The 26817-nt window shown below is 42.8% G+C and overlaps 1 protein-coding gene across 1 annotated transcript in view; it reads left to right on the top strand.

Moving 5' to 3' along the window:
- Positions 1-25542, top strand: part of cxadr (CXADR Ig-like cell adhesion molecule) — a 44197-nt gene extending 18655 nt beyond the window's left edge. Inside the window, exons 2-7 of the mRNA XM_037748394.1 lie at positions 6780-6949; positions 13693-13897; positions 18202-18357; positions 18484-18606; positions 20190-20328; positions 21861-25542. Coding sequence (XP_037604322.1) covers positions 6780-6949; positions 13693-13897; positions 18202-18357; positions 18484-18606; positions 20190-20328; positions 21861-22143 — 1076 coding nt within the window. The 3' untranslated portion in view covers positions 22144-25542. The remainder of the gene's footprint in view (positions 1-6779; positions 6950-13692; positions 13898-18201; positions 18358-18483; positions 18607-20189; positions 20329-21860) is intronic.
- The last annotated feature ends 1275 nt before the right edge of the window (positions 25543-26817 follow it).

The raw sequence follows: 26817 nt of genomic DNA on the forward strand, positions 1-26817 counted from the left end.
TTCTAGAGAAACCATGCCTGTTTACAGTGTTCCTTAGTGATGAAATCATGTGGATGTTTATAAAGACGTCTCACCATGAAAGGTTTGAGCTGGACTTTGTTCACTTCCACAAACGCTTTTTAATGGCGAGGTAGCGTTAACTTTCCTTTTTATAACTCTCCCTTGTGTCTCCACCTACTTAACCTCTTTCTCCCTCTCTGTCTACCTACCTCTTTCTATCTCTCTTTCTCTCTCTCTCTCATGCTGTCTCTTAAGCGCCACGGCAACCTTCTCCGAGGGATTGGTTGCCAGGAGACAGGATTCGCTCCCCATTGTATGTCGACAAAGGTGGAGGGGGGTGGGTGGTGGGGTTTACAATCAGCAGGACCGGAGAGAATTGGAGGCCTAGGGGACCGGCACTCCACAATCATGGGTGTGTTGGAGAGGAGGTGGAAAGGCAGGGAGGGATGGAGAGGTGGGGGGGGTGAGTGAATGAATGGCAGTGGGGGTATTGGGTGGAGCGCGCTGACACCCTAAATTCCTCTTGTTCATTCCCAGTCTCCCAGTAACCACGCTGGGATGTGCTGTGTCAGACAGTGTGGTGGAGACTGGAGGGAAAAAGAGACACAGGCAGCAATGAATAGTTATTAAGACAGACTTTTTAATTAGCCAGCGTGCCCTCCCCCACTGCTCGGCTCCCCTACTACGCAGACGCACACACATACACACACCCACACAGTAGGACACATTCTTACTACAACAGCAGACTCTGAGCTCAAGGAAGTTGTGTGTGTGTGTCTGGTGTATATGCTTGACTGCTTTTACCAACAGCCGATTTTTCATAGTTTTCCTTGGACTGTAATGATGGTCTCTCTTATCAGCCGATTATATTACCTTGGAGGAAGAAGGCCAGTTTACTTTAGCTCTGGAGCCATTACTCTAAATACAGACTGTCACCCTATATACGCCATTAATTATATGGAGCGCTCTCTCACTGTGGCAGAGACTTTGAGCTCAGTAAAATCATTCCTGCTCTGAGTAACCTGGTCCAAGGTTTACACAAACACTGTGTACAGCATGTGTTGATACCTGATAGTTACTGATTAACAGCATGAGCTGCCTGGTTACAGAGTTATTTGTGTTATTTTTACTGTAAGAAGCTAGTGGCTGGATGATTTCTCCAGCCAGTTATTAGCCATTCTTCAGTCATTTAAATTGCCATGTCCAAGTTAGTTATGATAAGTGCTGTTATTTTTTAATTAATCATGATCATTTGTCATCTTAAAGGCCCTGAAATCTAATTTCTCAATCATCTTTTTATTATGAGTAATGGAGTCCTACATGAACACACAATTTTCTGCCAGAGTTGGAACAGTTTGGGTTATTTTATACGGGGGTTTCCCTGTCAATCAAATCTGATAACCCCACCCACACAGTCCTGATGATGCAGATTAGCTGAATTTTTATGTTTTAAACTCTTAAGAATTGATACCTAAGGATGTTGTTTAACTTTGATGGTTGCACACTAAGTAATACATATTCAATGTTGTAGAGGAATAACAGAAGATTTTAAATCACGTTTCCAGGAGCTTTAAATTCAAATTGCTTGTGTGGATCAATCCATATTAGTTTACACTTTCTTCATTATTTCTTTAGTGTCTATATTATTATTATTTATGTGACATTGTTGTTTAGATGGCAGCCACCGATTTGACTGGTCACAGAATCTTCATCAGGACTCATTTCCCTTCTTCCTGTCCTGTTTACAGGCTCCATTTATTGACTTTTTTTATTAAAATGATTGTTTTTTTACTGAGCTTTGTAGATTTGTCTTTCATAGAAAGGATGCCATCTGGGTGCTTGTACATGAAATGTAAAACTGTGCCACTTTTATTTCTCACAAATGCCTTTTATAGCTAAGGATGATGATCATACATAATTTAAGGGCTGCTGGGATGATATTACTAGAATGCTTTGTTGATGTTTTCTCTCATAGCAAATCTTACAAATTTATGTTCATATTCATGACTAAATAAGCAGCAATCAATCAAGACTGTATGGGTGTGGTTTGATCAGATTTAATTGACAGTGCTGGAAACATAAGAAAACAACCACACATTTGTCTTTGCATTTTGATTCAAATATTGCATCACCTTTTTTCAACTGACTTCAAATCAGTGAGAAAAGCAAAGACAAAAACAAAATCTCTCTTGAGAAATAACCCAAACTGTTCAAACCTTAGCAGATAAAGTGTGTTTTAGTAGGACCATCACTCGTATTAAAATGTGTTTTAGTTTTCAGGGCCTTGAACATCTGCCTGCTTTGCTATAATTGTAGATTTGCGGTGCCTTTAAATAAACTAACCCAATTATCTCATTTGCATTTACCACAGTTCTTCTCCACAACCTTATACGTGCAGTAGATGGATTAAACCGGTTTACAGAATCCTGTCTGTTGATTGAATGTGGAATTAACTTTAGATTACACTCATGGTGTTTATGTTTCTTTGCCTTGCTACTGCTGTCACCTGAGCCGCCACACAGGCAGGTTTATAAGCAAACAAATCTGTTTGCCAATGGAAGGGATGATATCCTGAAATGGCACCTTTTTCCCATTTGTGTGTTGCTGAATAGAAGAGGCCTCTGGCTGAACTGTAATTTAAACAAATGCTGTCTAAGGCCTCACAGGTCTGTCATTGATTTAACAGGTACATCAGACAGTGTCCCTTAATGCCCGTCAGAGAAACCAGTCTCTCTGATAAACTGTTCACTCCGAATACTTTCTTTTTCTCACAGAAGGCAATTTTCTCCCCTTTCTAAGCAACTTTGAGAAATGCCCCGTCTTCTTTAAGAGCTTGATGAATTGACATAGCTTTCCGTCATGCAGATGCCAAGCTGTGTATCCGTTTTGACAGTGACAGACATACATCTCAGTTCTTTCTATATCGCTCCCTGTTTCTCTTGCTTCTGCTGAAGGCGATGGATCGCTCCCATCAAGGGCGCCTGTCAAAATCCGTGGGCTGAAACGACCAGCTGCAGCGCCGACGGATAGGGAATAAAACTATGCCTGTGCTTTGCAACCATATCAAGTGCTTACAGGCTGTGGGCTTCAACAATAGCGGGTGTGACTGAGACTGTCACTCTCTATATGCGTGCAAGTCTCTGGTGTATTTTTCATTCATTTGTCCTACCACAGCCCAGAGGGAAGTGAGGTTTGAGGCTGAAACAAAGCTGATGGACATGTGATGCGGCAGGGACCTCAACCTGTAGCTCACACCCTCCGTACCCTGAGGGCCAGGATCTAGAAACTGCCCTCACACAAGCGGCAATCAATAAGGGTCATCAATTAATTAAAATAGTTAATCACTATTAATCGCACATTTTTTATTTGTTCAAAATGTACCTTAAAGGGAGATTTGTCAAGTATTTAATACTCTTATCAACATGGGAGCGGGCCAATATGCTTACTTTATGCAAATGTATGTATATATTTATAATTGGAAATCTATTAACAACACAAAACAATGACAAATATTGTCCAGAAACCCTCACAGGTACTGCATTTAGTATAAAAAAATATACCCAAATCATAACATGGCAAACTGCAGCCCAACAGGCAACAACAGCTGTCAGTGTGTCAGTGTGCTGACTTGGCTATGACTTGCCCCAAACTGCATGTAATTATCATAAAGTGGGCATGTCTGTAAAGGGGAGACTCGTGGGTACCCATAGAACCCATTTTCATTCACATATCTTGAGGTCAGAGGTCAAGGGACCCCTTTGAAAATGGCCATGCCAGTTTTTCCTCGCCAAAAAAGGGTAACTTTGTAGCGACATGCTAGTATGACATGGTTGGTACCAATGGATTTGTTAGGCTTTCTAGTTTCATATGATGCCAGTATCTTCACTCTAGCTTTAAAACTGAGCCGTGTTAAAGAAATTAGTGGCGTCAAAACGAATTTGCATTAACGCATTACCACGTTACCGTTGACAGCCCTAGTGTCAATATCACAATCAAAATAAATACTTTCATTTTCTTTATTTACGTTGCATACTTGATATCCTGTCACCTTGACCCTGCTCATACTGTTGGTAGATTTGATTGAGAGCGGTCAGGTGGGTTGGAAGACCGTGTGTAGCTTATACAGAGTATAAATTGTGATTATAGCAGTAGTACAAATTATCTGCACTACAGTACAACATTCATAATGTGCTTTCAGATCCCTTTGTGGTTGTGTAGCTGCATGTACTCTCGTTTTGTTCGTCTTTTATGGAAACCTTTCCAGGAAGAGAAAAGAGGTTAACAAAGTGTTTCCAGTTGCCAAGTTTGGCTCCTGTTTCACCCATTATGTTTGAGTCAGCTCCATCTGTCAGTGTGAAAGCAGCGAAATGAGATACAGATGTAGCTTAAGAAAAATGCTATGTTTTTTTTATGTTTTAGATGAAGTGGAAATTCTTTCATCAGCAGAACATTTCAGTTACACGTTTGGTGTCATTTGTGGGACGTGATAAGTATTTGTTACACACACACGCTGTTTAGCAGCAACATATTGTGGTGATTTTTTTTATTTTATAAAGCTGTTCTCCCCCCGCTCGCTGACTGGAAGGTGGCAGGCTGTCAGAAGGATTTTAATGTGTCGAGGCAGCATGTGACAACTCCATTCTCTATGGACTGTGTTCCTTGCTGCGGCTTAAATCTTGTATTGAATGGAGAATCTTAACCCAGTTGATGTCACCAGGAAATTATGTTTATTCCTTCTAAGAATAAATGCTTAAGAGACTGCTCCAGTTTGGTGATGGGCTACAGTTTCCCTTTCTTTATTATTATCATCACCCTTCCTTCAGCTAAGCTGTGTTCTACTCTTATTAGTGTATTTTTTTCACTGTGTGATTTACATGATGCATATTTTATTAAGAGTTAATTCTCAGATGAGCTTAAGCCATATTTATTTCATGAGTGACACATCCCCCGAACCAAAACATCTGACTGCCAACTGAAAATGTATCTGTAAAGCACGTAAACAATTTTCATCAACTCAGTTCAATTAGATGCAAGCAACAGAATTTTCCATCACCAAAAAAAGACATGAATTTACAATCTGTAGTCTTCGTTCAGTCGTTTTGGACAATGTTAAAAATGAACACTCATTAATTCATTCACCGGAAAAAAAGTAAAAACCTGAACGTGGCTGTGATTGTGTGACCTGGTGGTGTGTAGGGCTGGGACAATTCACCTATCTCCCGATTCAATACTATCACGATACTCGGGTGCCGAGTCGATATGTACTGCGATTTTTAAGTATTGAGATTCTACAAGTATTTGCAATTTTTGTTAACTTTTTTAACACTAGACCATGGGAAAAAGTTGAATCATACTCTTCCAGAGACTTTTACTTTGGAAAATATCTAAATTTATACATTAAAAATGTTTGATTTTCAACATGTATGTAGTCTGAGATGTCCTGAAGTCAAATATATCAGTCATTGCCAGGCATTATTTATTAAATTTTTTCCAGCAACCCAAAAATCAAAGACATTTCCCTCACAAATTAGTGGTATTTTCTTTTTGCTATATAGCTACTAATAATAGCTAACAATTACTACAGAGCTTTCACTCATTTGGTCTCAGGATGGACAAACTATTATGAATAAGGAATACGCTTCAAAACAGTTAAAGGAACAGCTCTTTACTGCTGCCAAAACAAGGTCAAATTGCATGAAAAGTGCTGCTTGGTGAGATCTTTCTGGCCGAAATGCTGCACATATAAATTGTGGTGGGCTAATTAACTGTCGATGATTTTCTCTTATAAAAAAGTTATAGTGGTCACCAATATGTCACTGAGTCTAAGTGATTTTAATATTCAAAAGGCCACCTCATTGTCCTGAGCTGCATGGATGAATATGAGTGAAAAAGTCATCTACACATAAGCAATCTGTAATACTTCATCACTCCTGAATGAGATGAAAAATGTTTTATTGAGAAACATGCAGTCTCAAGGATCCTCATGGTCCAAGGCTGGTACAAATCCTCAGAGTATGCTCTGTCTGAGGTCATCTGAGCTCTGCCAAGCGTACAAACACGTGTTCCGCCACCTATTTAGCGACGCTTCGCAATTGCCTTGGTTCGATGAGCCTCTCAATCTGAATCTGCAGGTCTTGAAAAGTCTTAAAAAGCATTGAATTCACTTTCCTCAAAAAATCCTTACGTTTAATGTTTTAAAAAGTTAATTTAAAATGTAATTTACAAAGATCTTGAATATGTTACCTTGCAGGCAGTGATGCTAGTTATAAAATGTTTTATATCAGATTGTTGGGAGATGTTACACACTTATAAAACTAAAAGTGTGATTGCTGACAGTGGATTGTGCTGCAGGAGGCTGTTCCTTATCCTTTTTTTATTGTTTCATTCAGTACCTTCAGACCTGTAGTAAGCTCTGTTACTACTGCTATACATTAGCTCATCATCTTGCAATGGGCAAGTGTCTGTTTTAGCAAAAAATTGAATACATTTAATAATTTTAATTGGTTAAGACATCCATCCATGTTCTGCCACTCATCTGGATTCAGGTCACATTGATTGATTAATTATATTTCTAGGAATTATACAATTATATACAGCTGGTCTCTCTACTGATAAAAATATGATATAAATGTCAATAAAATGTCCTTAATAAATAATTGTGGTTTAAGTCATTCTTTTGCTGGTATGATCGTGAAGCTGGCATTAAATGGCATTCAATGTTTTTATTATTATTCATGTTGCAGTGCATTAATTTCCTCTCTTTGTGTGTGTCTGTCCAGGTTTGGCATCTGGTCTTGAGATCACATCTACGGGGCCCACATCCATAGAGAAGGCCAGCGGTCAGAGTGTGAAGCTGGACTGCCAGTTCTCTCTAGCCCCTGAGGATTCTGGACCGCTGGATATTGAATGGAGCTTGTTGTCCTCCGACAACCAGAAAGAGGACAAAGTGGTACGTGTGGATGTTCCCCAAAAACATTGAAAATGCAGTTTTATTTCACTTTTTCAACCTGGTCTTCTGTATGCAGCTTCTCATAGGTTTAAACTAAGTCTGTCAAAGTTAATGCGATAATAACGTGTTAAGGCAAATTTGTTTTAACTAATTACTTTAATGCATTTACGCGACTTGCGATTTTTAGGTTGTAGCGGGCTCAAAACTCAAGATACTGGCCTCATATGAAACTAGAAAAACCCTAATGAAACCGTTGGTACCAACCATGTCGTGCTAGTTTGTCTTGAAGGACGCTAAATAACGCTCCAAATTTACGCTAAATTAAGGCGAGGAAAACATCTGACCTTTGTCTCTTTAAAGACATGCCCACTTTATGATAATCACATGCAGTTTATGACAAGTCATAATCAAGTCAGCACACTGACACACTGCCAGCTGTTGTTGCCTGTTGGACTTGAGTTTGCCATGTTATGATTTGAGCATATTGTTTATGCTAAATGCAGTACCTGTGAGGGTTTCTGGACAACATTTGTCAATGTTTTGTGTTGTTAATTGATTTCCAATAATAAATAAATACATACATTTGCATAAAGCAAGCATATGTGCCTGTTACGGGTCCCAGGGACGGGTGTCACCGTAACAGAAATGTCACCTGTATTAAGCAGGTAGAAGAGTAAACAATGAGGAGACGGTGCATCTTGTTTCGCGCCAAGACTTTAAAAGTCCCTCATTTGCTCGTAGTGTGTCTGTGTTGTTTGGTATGTTTTGCAATACAGGTTTGATGCTAAGTGTGTATTTCCTAGAAGTGTTACAGTGTAACAAAGGAAGTATACAGTATGCAAGACAAATGTAATTTGAGCCACATGTACTTCTATTGAGCATTTTGTAGTCTGCAGTGTTCTCACAGACACACAGTGGGAGCGGTGGGAGCTCCCTTTATCCCAGGCTGTGTCTTTCGTTTCCAGCATGGCCCTCGGCCATGGAAAGGGAGGACTACACAACTCTACAGGATCTCCACATGCCCTCGGGGCTTTCACAGCCATAGAGAATGATTCTTGCTGCAGATCGTTCCAAGGGTGTGATCCTCTCCCGTGGCTCTCTACTCCCCCACCTGTCACAAAGCCTTCCCATCCCTCTCCTCCACTCTCTTTTTTTCCCCCTGTATCCCATGGTTTTAGTTTTTTTCTGGCCCAAATGTTAGAAATAGGTCACAGGCTCATCATTAAGGTTCTCTGTCTCTATCATCCACCCACTGTCCTCTCTGTCCACCGACCCAACCGGTCCTCCTCTCACCCAGGTTAACCTCTGTACTCCTGCTTCTGCTCTTGTGCCAGCACGGAGACACCAGTTACCCCCATTTATTTGTTTTTGACCTACTTTGTTTTCCCTCTGAATCATTAACTGGACTGGTGGAGCAAAGGGAGGTGGAGTTAAGCAGTCTATCATTATCGTTAATCTCACTATATCAATAGTTCTTATGATGAAATATTGATTTCAGTGCTTTTTAAATTGTCTGTTTTTTCAGTGTCTCAACAATACTATAGGGAAGCACAGAATTCAACGTGGGTGGTTCCTCACTAGGGCTTCTTCCTCTTCATGTCCGAATGCAGCTGTAGAAATACAAAAGCCCCTTTTTGACTGCAGGAACTTTTATCCGAAACTAGGAACCATTTGAGTAACTCATTAGCCAGGTTTCCACTAAAATTTCCTGGAACTATTTTTTAAGGAACTAAAAGGTTCCTGCAGCCCTCTGTTGTCTGCGTTTCCACTGCGGTCTAAACACCTGCGAAGATTAGGCAAATTAGTCTGCTGACGTATGAAAAAGAAACATGACATTAGGCGAAGGTTGCTGGTGGTCACAGCAGTAAACACACTCTGCAGCTCAGTGTGTCCACCTGTTTCATAGAGAGAAAAAAAACATATTGGAAAAGAATGAACCTTAGAAAAAAATAAACATTCGATTTTGTCTCACTGCAACGACGATATTTATTGCTGCATGTAATGAATGAAATGCAGAGGAGGAAAATGAAACTAAGAGCGTCTGTCTCCACAGTAAATCATCTGTTGAGTGTTTGATGGTTGTTTATTTGTGCTTTAGAACGTAGCCATCGTGAAACAACGAGAAAAACAGGGTCTAAATTAAGTTCCGGGACTTTTTCCGGGGACATTTTACCCCCCAAAAGGCCCTGGTCGGGGGTAGTACTTTCTGGAAGTACAGGAACTTTCGGGGACAGCGGACTAATCTTCGCAGGTCTTTAGGCCGAGCTGGAAACACAGACAACAATGGGCTGAAGGGACCTTTTAGTTCCTTGAAAAGTAGTCCCAGGACTAAAATTACCAGGAACTTCTTGGTGGAAACCCGGCTAAATGTTCCCAAATTGCATCTGGTTCCACAGTTTATTTTCTTTATTATGTGCTGTTTTGCTGAGATCTATCTGGACATCCATTAATGTTGCCAAACCTTCGTAGGAATTTAAACAGGCCAGACATCTCTCTCTGAACACATTTGTTCTCCTTGACCTATCAGATTTTGCTCGCTATATACACACACACGCTCACATTCGTATAGCCTTTTACCATTATGAAGTCACGCTCGGGGTGAATTCTTCTTAATTAGCGGCACATTAATTCCAAGGGGCTGCTTTAATATATGTGACAGTGTTAAATGGGATTAGGCCGATCAGCAAGGACCAAAGCTACTAGGTCAGGCAAGGAGATGAGAATGAAGGCTAAACTTTATAGCCACAGGCGTCCAAATGCTCAGAGACCATGGTGAACCTTTGCTCACATGGCCTGAGATCAGCAAATCCAGGCTGCTCTTAAAGGACAGCCACTATCGGATAAAACTTTAAAGTGGAGAACTAGTCAACAGGATCAGTCCACAGGGTTATATAACCAGGAACTGGAAGCCCTGTTTTTGCAAACAGGGAGATGGGTTGTGTGGTGTGCCTGGAATGTGCAAACAACCCTTACTTTAGTAACTTTGTTCATATTCATGAACCATATATCAGTTTCTTTGTGTTGATGCAATCAGAAGTAATGCATTGTCTATTCAATCCGGTATCTGGTGGGGACATGATGGCCTCCTTCATCTGACACATCCCACATATCATCAGGGTCCGGGTGGTGAAGCGTAGCTAATGCATGTTGCTTTGTTGGGCTTGAATGGGAGATGCCAGGCATGCCTACAGTAACAGTCATTAGCATTTGGCTCTCATTGCCTGGCTACAGATTAGCTGAAAGCAGGGTGTGCCCTGAGAGCTCACCACCACTGTGAGAACAACAAGGGAAACAATTATGAAAACTAAATCTGAATCAGTTGAGGCTGGTCCACAGAGGCAGAGGAGGTTGCTCCTCCTCTATTTTTGAGAGGCAAAAGGGAGATCAAAATATTAATTGTTTAAAATAATCCATTACAAAAACTCAGTATAATTTATAAAAAATATTCCCCCCCCCTACATATGACACACAAAAATTAGGAACATGTGAGCACATCAAGCAGCACTGAGCATACATAAAATGGAGGTGCAAGTGCAAAATAAGGGCTGGTTTTCTTCCTGTCCTCCCTTTTAAAGTCAGCAGCCGCCACTGATCTCAATGGTGTGGAATTTGCTCAGAGAAATACATAGCTTTATTCCATATCATACAAACTGTCTCTTTTGTCCTTGAGCACAGCAGAGCCTTTTGTTTACTGAACGTATTGCGACGGGAATGTGTGCATGTTGACAAAGTATTGGAGGATTTGGACGTAAAGCCGTGACACTGTTTGGTGGAAATTGCATTGTTTGTTTGTTTGTATATCAGGGATGAACATGAATGCTAATGGCCACATTTCGTTGCATTCTCTATAGCGTCACTGTTGAAGGACACTTTCAGGTAGTGATGGTGCTTTAACCTTGTGAAGCAGTTTGAAGCAGAGCTGTTCCCGTGAAAGCAGCATGTGGCACGAGTCATTCAAGTTAAAAGCCTGGGATGCTGCACTCCCCGATCTCTGCAGGTTGTTTAGAGTAAACAGGTATCGCGGCTCCCTGCTTTGCCTCTCAAATGATCTGCACCTCTTCCTCTTCCCCGCCTGTGCAACAGCATCACATGACAATGACCTCATCTTTACATGTGTCTGATGAAAGGGATCCCGGCCAATAGAGGTCTGTTACCTCTGCAGCATGATCCGTCCACTGAGACTGGCCAGGCCAGGTGGCGATTGTATCAGTGAATGTCGTACCTGTTCCGAAATGCAGCACACAGACGGTGGTGCTCTTCTGTCCTTTCCAGCCCCCGCCAGTTTGTCTAGTCATTTGCCCTTTTCATTTTCATTCCCCGGGCTCTTTATGGGATTTTTTTTTTCATTGGATCATGATTTTCAAGGTTATTGTGCAGTTCAGATTTTTTTTTTTTTTTTTTGCAAGAGGTGTGCCTCTGTGTAAGCACTCCCATCTGTGTGCCTGTGAAGTGGTTGAGCTCATGTGAGAGTTCTTGTCTGGCTGTGCTCGGGGCAATTTAATTTCCTCTCCTCCGTGGTCTCATCTCGCATATTGCTGTTATTACTGCTGAGGTTCTGATCCCCAGTGAAGGATAGGTTTCCCTCCCCTGAGAGCCAGGTGGAATTTTAACTACATTACCTGTTTACACGGCTAATATGTACAAGATGAGCATGGCGTCCACTGCGAGCACGCTTGCCTTCGAGCTCCAGGAGCTAGTCTTCCTTTTGGAAATGTGGCAGAGAGGCAACTTGCTCTAGACAACCCAGAACATCCCTGACTCTGGCTGAATTCGAAACTCCATACTATACTAGTAGTACGTACTGATTTGGTCAAAATGTAGCATGTAGTATGCAGTATACAAACAAAAGCAAAATCTACAGTATGCCAAAAATACCCGGATGTCATACTGATTTGGAAAAAATCTCCAGTATGCATCGGACCAGTCGACCTCTTCTACTGTATCCCATAATGCAAAGCACTGGAACAGTACAGGCTATAGTCACAACTACAGTTGTAGCTATTTCATCACTAAAGTCACTGCTGAACATTTTTGAGGCGAGAAATCAACTGTGTAGATTTTGAATATCACAGTTTTACGATATTAGATGGCGAATCGAACATTTGCTCCAACGATTTCGGAGTTTAGAAGCTCCACAAACTGCCGTGGCAGCTAGCTAGAGCCTGCCGGGGTCGCTACCTCGCCAGCCGGGCAGTCACGCTCACAGATCGCTATGAGCTGGCTGGAGCTCTCTCAAGAGACCGGTCTGTAGACAAGATGCTTTTATTTCCCTGTTGACGGATGGTTTGTTTAAATGTAACAACACAGATGTCCGTTATAAAATTAACGGCAACCTGTGATTATCTGCCTTTTTGGAGTTGAAAAGCTCCACAATCACCCACGGGCATAGCTCGCTGGAGAGCCAGCCAGTCACGTTCACAGACCGCCTGCAGAGCAGCAGGAAGTGACGAGGGAAGAGACGAAAGCGCTGCCTCTGACGGGGCAGAGAGATACCTGCTGAGACAACATGACCCTTTTTGACATTACTGTAATATTTGTAGGGATATCATTCCACTGTTTTGTTGCTGTAACTGTAGCGTCTCCCCTCGTTGATAATCCTGTTTGTCTTACTTCACCATGAGCTGTTAGAATGAATTGTTGAAGGGGTGGTGGAGCTAAACCATGCAGTAACTTATAAAGAAAACAAACATTGGTCATAAACAAAAAGTTGCATTTTTCGATAATATAGCAAAAGTTGTACGAGTTTGTTTTTTTGTCCGGTGCTTTAAGAGCTTGTTTAAAGGCTAAAGCAGTTTCTTACTCCCGCTACTGAGGAACACAGTATGCCGTATGTACGGCATTCTGCATACTGAGTTTGTCAGTAGTATAGTAGGCAGTTTCGAACACCGCCCATGTTTCCCTTTGTTGTGCTCCTCTCATGCTTCCTTTAAGTGTTCTGCCTCCTCTGATGGATTCATTATTCTTCCTCTCCTCCTGCCATGTTTTTGAGTCTTTCCACTCTCCTCCTCTCTACCTACCCAGGGGTATTGCTGTGCGTATGCCTGGCGCTGATCGTGGCACAGAAAAGCATGTTGATGACTGTCTCCATGGAAATGTGCAAGAATATGCCAATGTCTATGAAAGAGAATGAGAACTCTTTTCATTGTTGTTTGCTTTTCTTTTCCCCTCCTCATTCTTTTCCTTTTGTTTTCCCCTCCTCCATCACTCTCATAGCTACCAGCTATGAGGTGTCTTGTTGGCTCCACCTGGCCTTTATTTCTAGGCATTTCCTTTCCTGCTTCCAAGACCCAGACTGTGTGTGTGTGTGTGTGTGTGTGTGTGTGTGTGTGTGTGTGTGTGTGTGTGTGTGTGTGTGTGTGTGTGAAGGAGGGGGGCGGGGGGGTTACAGAATTGGGGGCTACTGCTCTTTGTTGAAACAGCAGGTGTTGATTTGGCTCCACAGTGGTCGCTTTGTTTGTTCCACCTTCATTCTTGTTGAGCACAGAAAGGGCAGAACAGCGCAGGCTGCCAGGTCTGAAGGGCACTGCAGAGATAAAAGAGAGGGTGCTTTTCTCTCTTCCATATATTTTGGTTGGTTCAGTGAGCAAGTCCTTATCTCTCAGCGAGCACACAACTGTCATTTCAAGGCCGTTATTTTATTCATTTTCTGGAAGGAGTTTTATCAACAGATAAGTAAGATACAGTACGTCACTCTAAAGTTTTTAACTCAAACTCTCTTTCCTGCACTCCCTCCCCACATCCAGGTGATCCTGTACTCAGGCGACAGGTCCTACGAGGACTACTACCCCCAAATGAAGGGTCGAGTCCACTTCAACTCAGCTGACCCCAAGAACGGCGACGCCTCCATCAACCTAACGGGGCTGAAGTCGGCGGACTCGGGGACCTACCAGTGTAAGGTGAAGAAGGCCCCCGGTATCCGCAGCAGGAAGATGTTGCTCATCGTCATGGGTGAGTGGAACAAACCACTGAACACACTCGGGTGTTAGGCAAGCAGTCTTTTTTTTCTCACAGGGTAAATTCTCTCTCTACACGGAAATGTTCCAAATCACACGGCCTTTGCCCTCCTTGGCTGTTTTGATGTAATCCCTCCTAAAATCGAGTGCATGACCTTCCTGGAGGCTGTAGAGCACTGCCCCTTTGTGATACATTTCTGTATTCACCCGAGATGCTCTGTGATTATGTCTAAAATGATAATCCAGATTTTTTTTTTCACTAAATACTGCGGTCATGATTTATGATTTATATCTATATTTAGTATTAGTCTTGATCAACAAAATCATTTTATTGCTTTTTTCTTCAATCACAGCTCTTATTTTAAATGAATGAACGAGTGGAAAATGTAAAAAAAAAATGTCTAGTCTCTGCAATCAGCTGGCTTTTTATTGCACAGAGTGAGATGGGTGACACACCAGAGTTGTATAAGTCAGATGATTCACTCCCTAGGCAAACACACACTCACACAGAATGGCCTTGCTGGTCGGTCAACTGACTAAATGATGTCGAAAGTGAATCGCCTCCCGAAACCCGCCTGCTATTTGCATATGGGAAAAACAACCCGCATGCGCTGCACTAGTCTGTGCCGTGGGATAAGCTGCACATTGTGTTGTTATGGCAGCCCTGTTATCAGAGTAGTTTCTCCTTTCTAAAGATAGGGCAGGCTGCAGAAAATGGCCGCTGTTCTTGTTGACATGATATCATGTGCACAAAAGTGACTGCACTGCACCAACTAGCTCAACCAGAAAGACATGAGTTATTGGAAACAAACAGGTTTCTCAGTAGTTGTGTTGTGGCGCCACTAAGCAGTTCTCTAATAAAAGAGACAAATGGCCACATATAATCTGACCATTAACTGTGACTACAGCCGACACAAGAGCCACTGACAAAGCCCTTGGGGAGGGTACTTTACATAAAAATTGATCTTACCAGAGGCACCTTGAAAAAACGAATCACTGCTTAAATCATCGCTGATTCATACATATGCTTGTACATTTGCTGTGATGGCTTCTCCTCCCTGCAACAGTTCCACATTCCTCACCAGTGAGGGAGGTTAGCAAGCCTGCAGCTGATTTCTCAGTTGTTTTTCGAGCCTATTTTTTAATTTTGGTTAAGGCCATTGTTTAAGTTTGTCATTTTCATCAAAATGGCCTAGTTAACCAGTGCCATCTACAACGGAAACTAACAGCATAGGCTGAGGTTGTTAACCTTTTCCACCCCCCACCCCCCACGCCCCCACCCCTCCACCCCCCCACACCCTTCTTTTTCATAGACCTTGTTTTTCAAATACCACATTAAGCCACCAAGTCCTTGAGGAACACCATAGAAAAAGAAAAAGCCATGCTGTGGATTTGGAGATTTCTGCAAGAATGCATTTTTCTGCGATTGGATGGCGAGCACTTCTGTTCTGTAAACTGCTCAGAAACCCCCTTATTGTCAATCTACCTAGACAAGCCATCCATCCTCTGAATGCCCTAGGTCTTTAGTTTGTTGTTATAAAGTTTCATGAGGCTGTGATTATCCTAGAGGTCACCACAGGTCATTTTATAAAGTGAGGTCAAGTTTTTAAAAAAAATGGTCTCACTACAATGAAATGGCTCCTATGGGGACTAACATCATCACACATTAATAAATTAGGTCTCATTGGATCCACAAGAGTCTCAGCTTTACAGTGATATAATTCCAAGACCGTTTAGGGAGCTCAGGATGCAGAAATATTCAAACTCACAATTTGATCTTGCTGTGGTCTGCTGAGTGACTAAAATGCAAATCCAACTTTCATTATCGTTATGCAGATGTGTTTAGTTATAGTGTGCATGAGAGAGAGAGATAGCTGGAGGCTACAGGAGCTGACAGGCTGCTAGCTATTGACCCCCAGGGGCAGGGGTGTTCTTAGCAAAGAAACATTGACAAGGAGAGGGGAGGACATCTTGCCTGCTCTGCATTTTACCTTCAGGTCGATCTTGTCACAAGGTGGATGGTCCCGAGAACAGGGGAGACTTACATGCACGTGTGTGCACAGACATAAACGCACCTCAGTTTATACACCGGGTGTTGCTATGGCACACACATGTCACATACGCGGCCATATGCGGGTAGGCACACATGCTGACCCCTGCAGTGTACATGGTGTCCAGGTAGTGTACAGTAGGTAGCATCCCTCGTTGTTTATTCTCCTCTGGTCGCAACGGGACATTGAAGTTAACAGGAGGAGAGTACCAACCTGCACTCCAGCACTACATGTCAGCAACTCTCACAGCTGTTTCTGACTAGACTCCACCTACACTCTCAACAGCCAATCATCTAGCTCTGCCTGCCTGGAGTCCATAACCTCGCACGGCAGCTGGATTCTCGTGATGTCACAAGATCACGAGAAACCTGGGATCAAATGTCACACGAAAATCCATCTCGGCAGACTCCCAAGTAATGCGTTTGTGTCCGGCTCGCCAGACAACAGACCAATCAGCGTCCTGTGAGGAGCTACTGCAGTTACGGGCGTGGCTTAGGTGTGTGAGACCATAGCGTGAGACGACACGGAGAGGCGATTGTTGGTTCTAAACAACAATGGCGGCTCCTGAAGAGGTTAGCGTAGATGCTGCAATAGCATCAGTTAAATCAGAACTGGAGAGTATTTCTTCATTGAAAGAAGAGGAAAGAACGGCACTGAACATGTAAAGTACAGCGATATTTTCACTTAGAGTTAGTTTTGCTTTCGTTAGTTTGATTGACAGGTGATTCATCCAGTCACCTGCCAAGTATTTTATGAAAGTGCCTCCCCTTTCCCAAACAGTTCCAATGACAGAGATCTCAGATGGTTCTGTAAAACAAACCATCTGACAGGGTCAGGTTCTGAAATCCAGGCAATCCTCATCGCATCCAGGATCACTGTTAAGGCTCAACAGCCAGTCTCTTTAATTCTCTCTGCCTGGCTTTAGTGCCCACTACTCACTTATCTTTCACTTTATCATTCAACTATCAGTGGTCACTCCTTGAAGTTGTGCGCCGCCTGACTGAAATGAATACCACAATCTGGCAATCCCTTTCTACTTATCTCGTCCCCAAGATAGCCTTGCGCTCATAAATCTGTATTCATTGTTCGTTTTACAGAGCCAGGCTAGCTGTATCGCCCTGCCCTTTATCTCCCCGTGCTCCTCCAGCCTCTGTCACCTTCCTCTCTGACCTCATCTTTCAAACAAATAAATCTGCTCATCGGACAGCAGTCCTAATAAGAGGAGCTGTGTGTTACAGCCCTCGGACGCGTCGAGTTGACTTTCACCTTTTAAAAGACGCATTCAAAATGTCATAGCTCGCTGACATTTACTGTGTGCTGCGTGAACGTGTGTGTAGGTGCAACACGACGGCAGCAAAGGGCAGGCCTGTGAGTTAGGAGCCGCGCAGCCCTGGCCCCCATCATTCTGCCATCTGTCCGTCAGCGCTCGCTTCATTTTTGCTCTCTGTTTTGCCCCCTCCGCTCTGACCCCCTGTGTGTTTATTAGATTAGTAGGAGCACTCAGTACTGTCAGTCTACTGTTAATCCTTACGGTTATGCCTGCTAAGCTTCCCCCTCCCGCCCGACACCTGGTTCAGATCTGGAGAGCCCCACGCCAGGGTTTTGTTGTTACAGAACCCATTATTGCCACACCATGATGTCAGCTCTCTGTCAGTGAACACACAGCACAGAATTGGAATATAGCCTCAGAAACGTTACCCCTCATAGTCCCTTTCTCTTTTTCTCTCCCCCCTCCATTCCCTCCCCCCCGCCCCTCGACTGGCTGTCTGGGTTTCATTGGAGTGGGTCTGCTTTTAATTTGAAGCTCTGTTTGTTTTTGAATCCCCCGTCTCATCTCCTGCCAGCACTCTGACTGACCGAGGAGTGTTTGCACACGTTCAGCTTTAAGACAAAAAGCTTTACCTTCATCCTTAACCCAGAACGCTACGTGTGTTTGTGCGTCGGATAGCACGCGGTTCCTTTCCTCCTTGCGGTTATCCTGAGTGACAGCTCCTGTAATGACAGCAGCTGTATCAATTACTCTGATTACCGCTCTCATTACGATGATGACTGCTGCTTTGAGCAAGAGAGGAAATGAACTTTAGGAATACACAATACACAGACACACAACTTACCCACAGCATGAAAGATTGAATAATAACTGGGTGGTAGACAGCAGGACTGTGTTGTTCCAAGCTAATGCCAGGTGGCCACCTGGTTGTGCCTGTTGTTTTTCACCGCTCTCAATCACTTCCTTTTCTCTCCACAGTGAAGCCATCCAAGCCCAGGTGCTACGCCGAAGGCCCCACACAGGAAGGCAAAGACATTGTGCTGAGGTGCATATCGAACGAGGGCACCACTCCTCTGCAATACAGCTGGTTCAAGACCAGCGACAGCCAGCTGCTGCCCAGCTCTGCTGTGCTCGGTAAGAGACCCTCTCACAAGCATTCCCAAAACAAATAGAAATCAGATTTCAAAATCCCACACACAGCTCCTCTTTCTGTTTAACACTGTCATCTCTTCATTGATGTGTGCTTTGCCCTCACTACAGATCCAGTGGGAGGCACCATTAACGTGAAGAACGCATCTGCCAGCGCATCTGGCACCTACCGCTGCACTGCCACCAACCGTGTTGGCACTGAGGAATGTATACTGTATATCAGCGTGAAACCTGGTGAGTGCCCAACTAACTTCACCTTGATGCACTAACCTGCATTCAGCCTGTTTCACATTTAAACCTGTTGCTCTGTTGTCTGGTGGTCAGCTGGATAATGTATTTGCTGCACTAAAAAAAAAAAGGTCCAGCAGAATTGTACTTTTGGAGTACAGTTTGCAGTACCCCATACAGGTATAATATGGAACTCTTTCTTTCACCCCTGCCATTTGTACCTTCAAGAGTACAGTTATGTATTCATGTGACCAAAATATACACATTAACAATGGTATAATCATGAGGTAATATTGAGAACAAGACTAAGAGTCTACAGCCATGCTAACTGCTCTGCGAAGCTGTACATAGGCAAAGCTGCACTTCGAGCTAAATGCTCAGCATGAAACGTCAGCATGCTTTAGCAGGTGCAATGTTTACTATGTAAACTACCTTAGTTTAGCATGCTAGTATTTGCTACTTGAAAACACAAAGGGCAGCTGAGGCTGGTGGGAATGTCTTTAGCTTGCAGGTGTTTGGTTATGGACCAAAGTACAGTCAAAAACCTAAAGACATTCAATTCATTATAACTTTAAGAAACCAGCAAATTCTCACATTTGAGAAGCTTGAACCATCAAATGTTTTGCATTTTTGCTTGAAAAATTACTTGGACCATTACTCAGTTATCAAAATAGTTGCTGATGAATTTTATGTCCATTAATTAATTGACTAATCGTTGTAGTTAAAGTCTGGACTAAAGTCGACAGGCCGAACGTCATTGCCATCCATGCCGTTAGCGTGATTAGAAATCTACCTATGTGCTACCTTTACTAAGTGTAGAACCTAAGTTCAGGCTTAATTAGTACACATTTTACCTTATACCATCAAGAGATGAGCATCTGGGATCCACAAAGTTATTGTACATTTGTGAAAAATTCATTTTCCAGTGCAACAACAAAAATGTACATTTATCAGTGCTGCTAGCACACATACAGCCAAAGCTTGTGTTCAATATTTCCTCACCAATATAAGATGATGGTGACTGCAGTAAAAGTCTGCCAATTTATCACAGCTAAACATAGCATTGTGAAGAGGACCATGTTAGAACATTGCCACTTGGCTAGCTACTGTAAAGTATTCAGGCAGTGTCAGCATCTTGAGTAGTAGAAGCCGTGGAACCACACACTCAAACAACAAACAAACAAGTGCTGGAGCATGATGTTGCCGACATAGAGGAACAGGAATGCTAAAGTGAATTTGCATGTTAATTTGCATGTTCTTTTTTTTTCAATGAGATAAGAAAATATGAAAAAAAGGGTGCTAGGCGCTAAAAAAACAGCCACTCACTTATGAGTCATGAGCACTCACAGCCATGGTCAAAGCACAACTTTGCCTTAGATAATAATCCAGCAGTATATTTGAGGTTTTTGTTGGATGCAGACCCTTGGTTATATGTTATTGTCATTGCTACTCATTGTTTTTTCTGCGCACCTGTTAAAGCACTTTGAATTTCTGATGTGTATGAATTGTGCTATGAAAATAAACTTGCCTTGCTACCCAAAAGACATTTACTAAACCTTCCAACCCTTTTTCTTCCTTGCGTTATCCAGCTCCCAACACGGCAGGCATCATCGCAGGAGCCATAATTGCTGTGCTCCTGATCCTCCTCATCATCGCCATCATCCTCTTCTGCTGTTGCCGTGCCCGCCACAGGAAGAAGTACGAGAAGGAAATCTGCAATGAGATCAGGTACATTCACTAAACACATCAATGACACTTGGCTCACAGCTACACAAAGCTCCCATTTGATGGAAGAATATTTTGTATCACTGTGTAGTCTTTGCTATATAATGGGTTGTATAATACTAATACTTAAATGTAAGCATAAAAAATGCCATAGGTTACATACAGTATAGGGCTGTTTAAGTTAACGCGTTAATGCAAATTCTGTGGTTGTTAATTGATTTCCAATAATAAATAAATACATATATTTGCATAAAGCAAGCATATGTGCCCACTCCCATGTTGATAAGCTTATTAAATACTTGACAAATCTCCCTTTAAGGTACATTTGAACAGATACAAAAATGTGCGATTAAATTGCTATTAATCACGAAGAAATATTTTAATAGAATTACAGCCCTAATTACATATGATTAATATTCTCAACTCCCCATGTAGTATGACCTGTGGTCATCACTCAGACACACATGCACTGACAACAACACGTCTCCAACAACCATGAAAATGTTTTTTCTCCATCAGCGTTTTTCTTTTTTTTACCCCTCCTCAAATAAACAGCTGTGGTAATCAGTTTGAAAGCTTTGTTTGCTCTGTGGATCCTGTGTCATGTCTGATTCCGGCTGCCCTCCCCTCCCCCTCCAGAGCCACCTATCCTAACCCCCCCTCCCTCGCCATCCAACTCTCCATGCAGCCCACGGGCTCTGTACAACCCCTGGGCTTACTATCACTCTGCTGCGGACTGAATCTGTCTAAGACCACAATGTGACACTCTCGCTGTAGGACAAAGAGGATTAGACCACTGGTCCTGTCTCGCTGAAACACTACAGCATGAAGCTATAGACTAAACAGACTGAAGCCCCCTCAGGCTCCGTTTGATTGAGCATTTCACTGGATTATTGCTGCTTATTAGTTGTTAATGTGGTGGCAGAGGGAGTAGAGGGCATAGCTGAACTTGGTTGCTCAGCTCAATCTCTACAGGCTATTACACAGTCAGTGTGGCTGAGCAGTGCCGACGCTGCCCCTACCAATCAACGGGTCAACTCTAATTATTTGCCCCTCCTTATCGAGTCAAATCATGTTTTGCTCTTGAAATGACTCATGCAGACTTCTTTAGTATTCATTGTTTTCCTCACAGTGCCAGACATTACAGACGTTTATACCTGTGTGTCATCACACTTCATTCTGGTTTATAGCACCTAAAATCATTTCCACCTTGTAAATCTCTGACTTGATACTCAGATATTGCTGACCTTTACACCAAATAACTTCTCAAGCGATTTCACAGTCACAGACATATTTCCAATGTCGGAATAAAAGCACGAGAGTTTTGCTGGAGTTGCGGCGCGCTCCCATGAAAATATTAATCTGTGACTAAAAACTCTGTGGCTTAAGACACATTGTCTTTAGATGTGAGAGGGTGTCAGACTTCAGTCATTTCAAAGTCTTTTCAAAGTCTCCTAGTGTATGGTAGGGATGAGCTAATAAAAGTGAGTCTTATCATGTTGTCTAAATGTGCTGCTGTCTGTGTTTCCTCTCAGAGAGGACGTGCCGCCTCCTAAGAGTCGCGTATCAACGGCGCGCAGCTTCACCGTGGGCAGCCAGCGCTCCTCCCTGGGCTCCATGTCGCCCTCCAACCTGCACGAGTACGGCCTGAAGCCCCAGTACGACAAGATCCCCTCAACAGAGGACTTCGATAGGCCTCCTAGCCACGCCCCTCTGCCTCCGCCCAACGCCGTCAGGATGGCCGGCCCCAACCTCAGCCGCATGGGGGCCATCCCCGTCATGATCCCTGCCCAGAACAGGGACGGCTCAATCGTCTAGCCCGCCCTCTTCTCGAGAAGGGGGCCTTGCACCGAGGGGGAGGGAACGGTGGAATGAAGTAGGACACAAGCCAATGAAGATGGAGCAAGAGCTTGGACGGGCTCACTGGCCTGACTTATAGCTCTTCGTTATTTACAAATGGGAGTATCCTCCTCTTATGAAGACCTGGCTCTGCTGTGGTGCTGAGAAGAGAGTTGTACTGGAATCACAACAGAGCACATTAACTTTTTATCAAATACAAATACAAAAAAAAAACTTTTATGAATTTTACTTCCTGGACTTTCTCACTGAAAAATGAATTGGTGTGGATATAAAGCAGAATGGTCAATATACAAATTATATTGTACATAAGTGAATGCATGTTTTTTTTTATATAGATGGCCCTTGCTGTAGAGATACTGTATGTTCAAAACAGATCCAGGCCCCTAATTGGCCAGCTATACAGCTGTATGCATGCATCTATGTATAAAATTACAGCTGTATGTGTGTGTGAATATAAGTGTATGTTTGTGAATGGGAGTGTGGAAAATGTGTAGTCCATTTATCATCTTTTAATGCCTACATAACAGTGATTTGTCAGGCAACCCAGTCTCTACTAGTTTCTGACATTTTTAATTCCATAAATTTATTGTTAAACGAGACTTTCTGACCTTTGGAAAAATCGAAAGACAGACTTGTTAGAAGAAAATTCACAGATTTGAATTAATCCTTCAGTTTAGTTGAAAATTGTCTATTTAGGTCAGCCGTTTTTCTGTTGTTTGAATTGTCCAGTCTGGGTCTGGGTGAGGGGGCTGAAGTGGACAGGATTGGCTGATGGTGAGGGGGAGGTTCAGGCCACCACATCTTGTGATTGGGTGGATTATTGCTTCTTGACCGAGCTTAAAAAACAATACTTCTCCTCCAGAGATCTTAGAGGAGGTAGCATATAGGGAAATAAGGGGGGGGGCGTCTGGACAGCGAGGTTCACTGAGCAATCGGCTTTGATTGTGTTTGACTGTCAACAGGCCCCTAACCTCTGTGACCACTAGAGCATGTAGACCTCCCCAACACACATACACCATATTAGCAGTACAAAGGCACCAAGTCTTAATTTATCATCTGCAGTATCGGTCACCCCCTCTCAAATATATGGGGCATATGTAATCCTCGGTATTGCAGTCGCATTACAAGGAGCCAATATCTTGATTAACCTTCTCTCTGCGGTCAGTGTAAAACCTTTCATGGCTTCTGTAGCGTTAATTGGACTTTTTAATGAAGGATGTGAAGCCTGTCTCCATGAAGAAAGTGCCCACAAAGAGGAACAAATGAGAAAATACTGAATAAGAATGCTGAATTGTACTGCTCTGCATCCACTTTACAACCACTTTGGTTTGAGTCCATTGTGCAGTCTCTCAGTGCTGGATAATATAAATGTTCGTGTAGGTCAGTCATTGTTTGTGGGTTATTCTACTCTTATGCTGTGTTCAGACCAAGAGCGAAGCAAATTCTTTTTTACGTACGTCGCGTCATTTCGCAATCGTTAAGAAATTTGTGTGACGATGTGTCGCAAAAGCCTATCAGCGTTGAGATTCTCCTCCTCATTGAATCAGAAATGGAGGAAAAAATATTGTAAACAAACAACAACAACGTCGCTGCGGTATTTATGCCTAAATGACTTTTTCGTGAGTGTTGATGGAGCAGCAGCATAGCCTGGCACCGATGGATCCGAACTCCATTCAGAAAACAAGCATTTTAAAGTTGTTTGTTTGTCGTCTTGCGGTCAGACCTTTTACAAATCGGCAATTACAATTAAATCACAGCACAATCTGTTTATTTTGAGTTCATATCGACGTGTGGCTTGCTAGATACAGTCAGTGCAATGGCACTGTATGTGAATAAAAGCTCGCCGCCGGGTGATGTTATGAACCCAGACACGACGTTTTCTGATATAGCTGTGACTTCCACAACATGTACAAAGCAGCAACAGTGGTTCTTCCTTCCATGGTTGATGGCGGAAAGAAAAGATGTTGATATCTATGAAGACAAGCTCCTTCTCCTCTTCATTCGCATCTTGTGCGAATGAAAACAAATGATACCGGCGGTACTTGCACGAGTAAAGCGAGGCGAAAATTGGCTTCACTCTTGGTGTGAACACGGCATTAAACCATGCCCGTTCTTCCATTGTTTGCAAACATGTTTGGAAGCCCCAACATCTCATCTTGTCCCAGTATGAATACTTGGAGTGGGCAAACAGTGTTTCTTTTTACTCCGACGCCTTATTCTATTCTTTGTTGTAGCCTTACACGCCCACCCTCAGTTCACCTCTGCACAGCTGGATTCTAATAACTTCTATTGTGCCTTGTTGCCCCAGTTGAGTTGTGTCGTAGCACATCCGCCAATGTGTGCTGTGCTATGTGCAGTAGCGTCATCCCGAATGGCCACCATAGCCCGCAGCCACTAGAACAATATAATAATCAGTACACAGTGAGCCTATTGATTGTTTCCTGTTGCCTCGATCAGGTCATGTCTAGGATTTCCCACACCGCATACAAATCCCCCCACAGCTTAACAAAACCTGTCTTAAAAGCTTTGATTTTGTATTCCAAAACATGACTTCATGTTTTTTTTTAACTTTATTTAAGTAAATTGATGTGCTTTTAAAAAACAAAAATAACATTAATGGTTCGGGCTGTATGTATAATATCCTGTCGAAGTAACCCTATCTAATCACAACACAGTTGAATGATATAAAGATGATGTTTGTATGTATATGTGATGCTCTGCCGTGCTGTGCTTGGCGAATCTATATCTAAAACAGAAGAGGAGGGGCGGTGTGGGTTGTCAGTACAGTATAAATGCTCCCTAGTGTGATTTCTGGCATTGTGTGGGTGAGTGTACTGTAAGTGTTTGTGTGAATTCTGGGATGTGAGGGGAGGTGACAGTTGTAGAAACATCTTGGCCCTTGTACTTCCTGGCAGATCTGATGTCGCACCTATTTTCTAACACCAAGGAAAGTGAGACCTGGGCCTGCCAAAACGAAGAAATTACATCTGTCACTTCCTCTTAAACACTACTCTGTATGTGTGTGTGTGTGTGTCTGTGTGTGTGTGTGGGAGCAGGTATCTTGTACATGAAGGGAGTTTGCTGTCAGGATGGGCCCCTGTAGAATTCTAGTTCACCTGCTGACAAACTGTACAGAGCTCTTAGGGAGACGGTCCCGTTACCGTCCCACTATGTGCTCAGAACAATAACTACTAACAATATTAACCGTAGCTTTGAAATCAGCGTACTAATACTGTATGGAGATCTCCTTTGAGGTTTGCACACTGTGTGAAAACCAATTTTTCTTTTTCTTTTTTTTGTGTGTGTATTTTTGTGCTGTATTTTTGAATAATAAAAGTCCATGAAATGAAGAAAGAATAGCCAGCCACGATTGTTTATTTGTTTGTTTACTGAAGCAGTAGCGGCTTTTGTTGATGTGGAGCGTGAATAGAACTCAATTTCTCTCTTCTCCAGCGGCGCGTGATCCCCGGGGACTCGGCTTCCTGCAGCTTTTTGACTGTGATTAATTTTAATCAGGCAGTGAGTTCCACCCCTTACACCAGGTGAGGTGACTTTCTAACCGCTTAATGACTGTAATTAATCAATTAAGCGGGCAGGCACAATAGCCGCCTGCCATCTCCAATGCTCGCCATTCAGCTTTATTATAAACATGCTAAAGGTTGTGACCTGGCTCACCTACCAGCACGGCTAAGACACTCATCCTGTAGGCCGGGGGTTCTCAAACTGTATGGGGCCAGTGACCCTTTAAAGGATCCCTTAATAATCGTAACACTGATAAAGCATAATGCTTACTACCATTTTTACTCTTAGATGCCATTGGAACTACTTGTACTCTAAAACTTTTCAACCTAAATACTTCAGACCTGATTGATAGTGAGAAACAGAAAAAACATTTCAATTTGATTCATGTTCACATCACTTTGTTTTGCCCTGATATTCCAGGTACTTTGTAATCAGATGTCACTTTTAGCTTGGCCGCCTTTATGGTTTCGTTCGCTGGCACCTGAAGACACATGACGCATTTTGGTCTCCCGTTGCTGTCGCTCGATATAACTGTTGTCATATTTTCTCAATTTAGCTAGTTTGGGCTTAGCGTCACTTGACAATTAGACCGACTCAAATATTTCTCCATATGCTCGCCAGATAGCTAGCAGGCTAATGAGTTAAGTTAAGCAGCAGGAGGAACGGGTCGTTGCACCCTGAGTGAACTGACTGATTCATGACAAATTGACATGATGTGTCACAATCATATCAGAGTTTCTATTGGCCCAAAGCTAACGTGGGTGGGAGTATTGGACACATGATGCTTGTTTTATTTGGCGCAAATGGTCCCCATCTGTGGATATCTACTTTTTAATGATACAGCACAAGTTTATAATTTATAGCAAATTATTTTGCGGACCCCCTGACAGAGTGCCACGTACCCCTGGGGGTCCCCAGACCCCACTTTGAGAATCACTGCTGTAGGCTCCTTATGGACTCACAGCCATTCCCCAGCTGCACTGTATTGTCCGTCGCATCGTGGCCATTTGTGTCAACATTTACGTAGCTTTTTTTCCAATTCCCCCCCTTACTTAATGTGGTGGGTAATTACCTTCACTGCAAGCCAGCACTAATCAAAGTTGTACAAAA

The sequence above is a fragment of the Sebastes umbrosus genome, chromosome 17, assembly GCF_015220745.1.
Source record: "Sebastes umbrosus isolate fSebUmb1 chromosome 17, fSebUmb1.pri, whole genome shotgun sequence".
NCBI lineage: Eukaryota > Metazoa > Chordata > Actinopteri > Perciformes > Sebastidae > Sebastes > Sebastes umbrosus.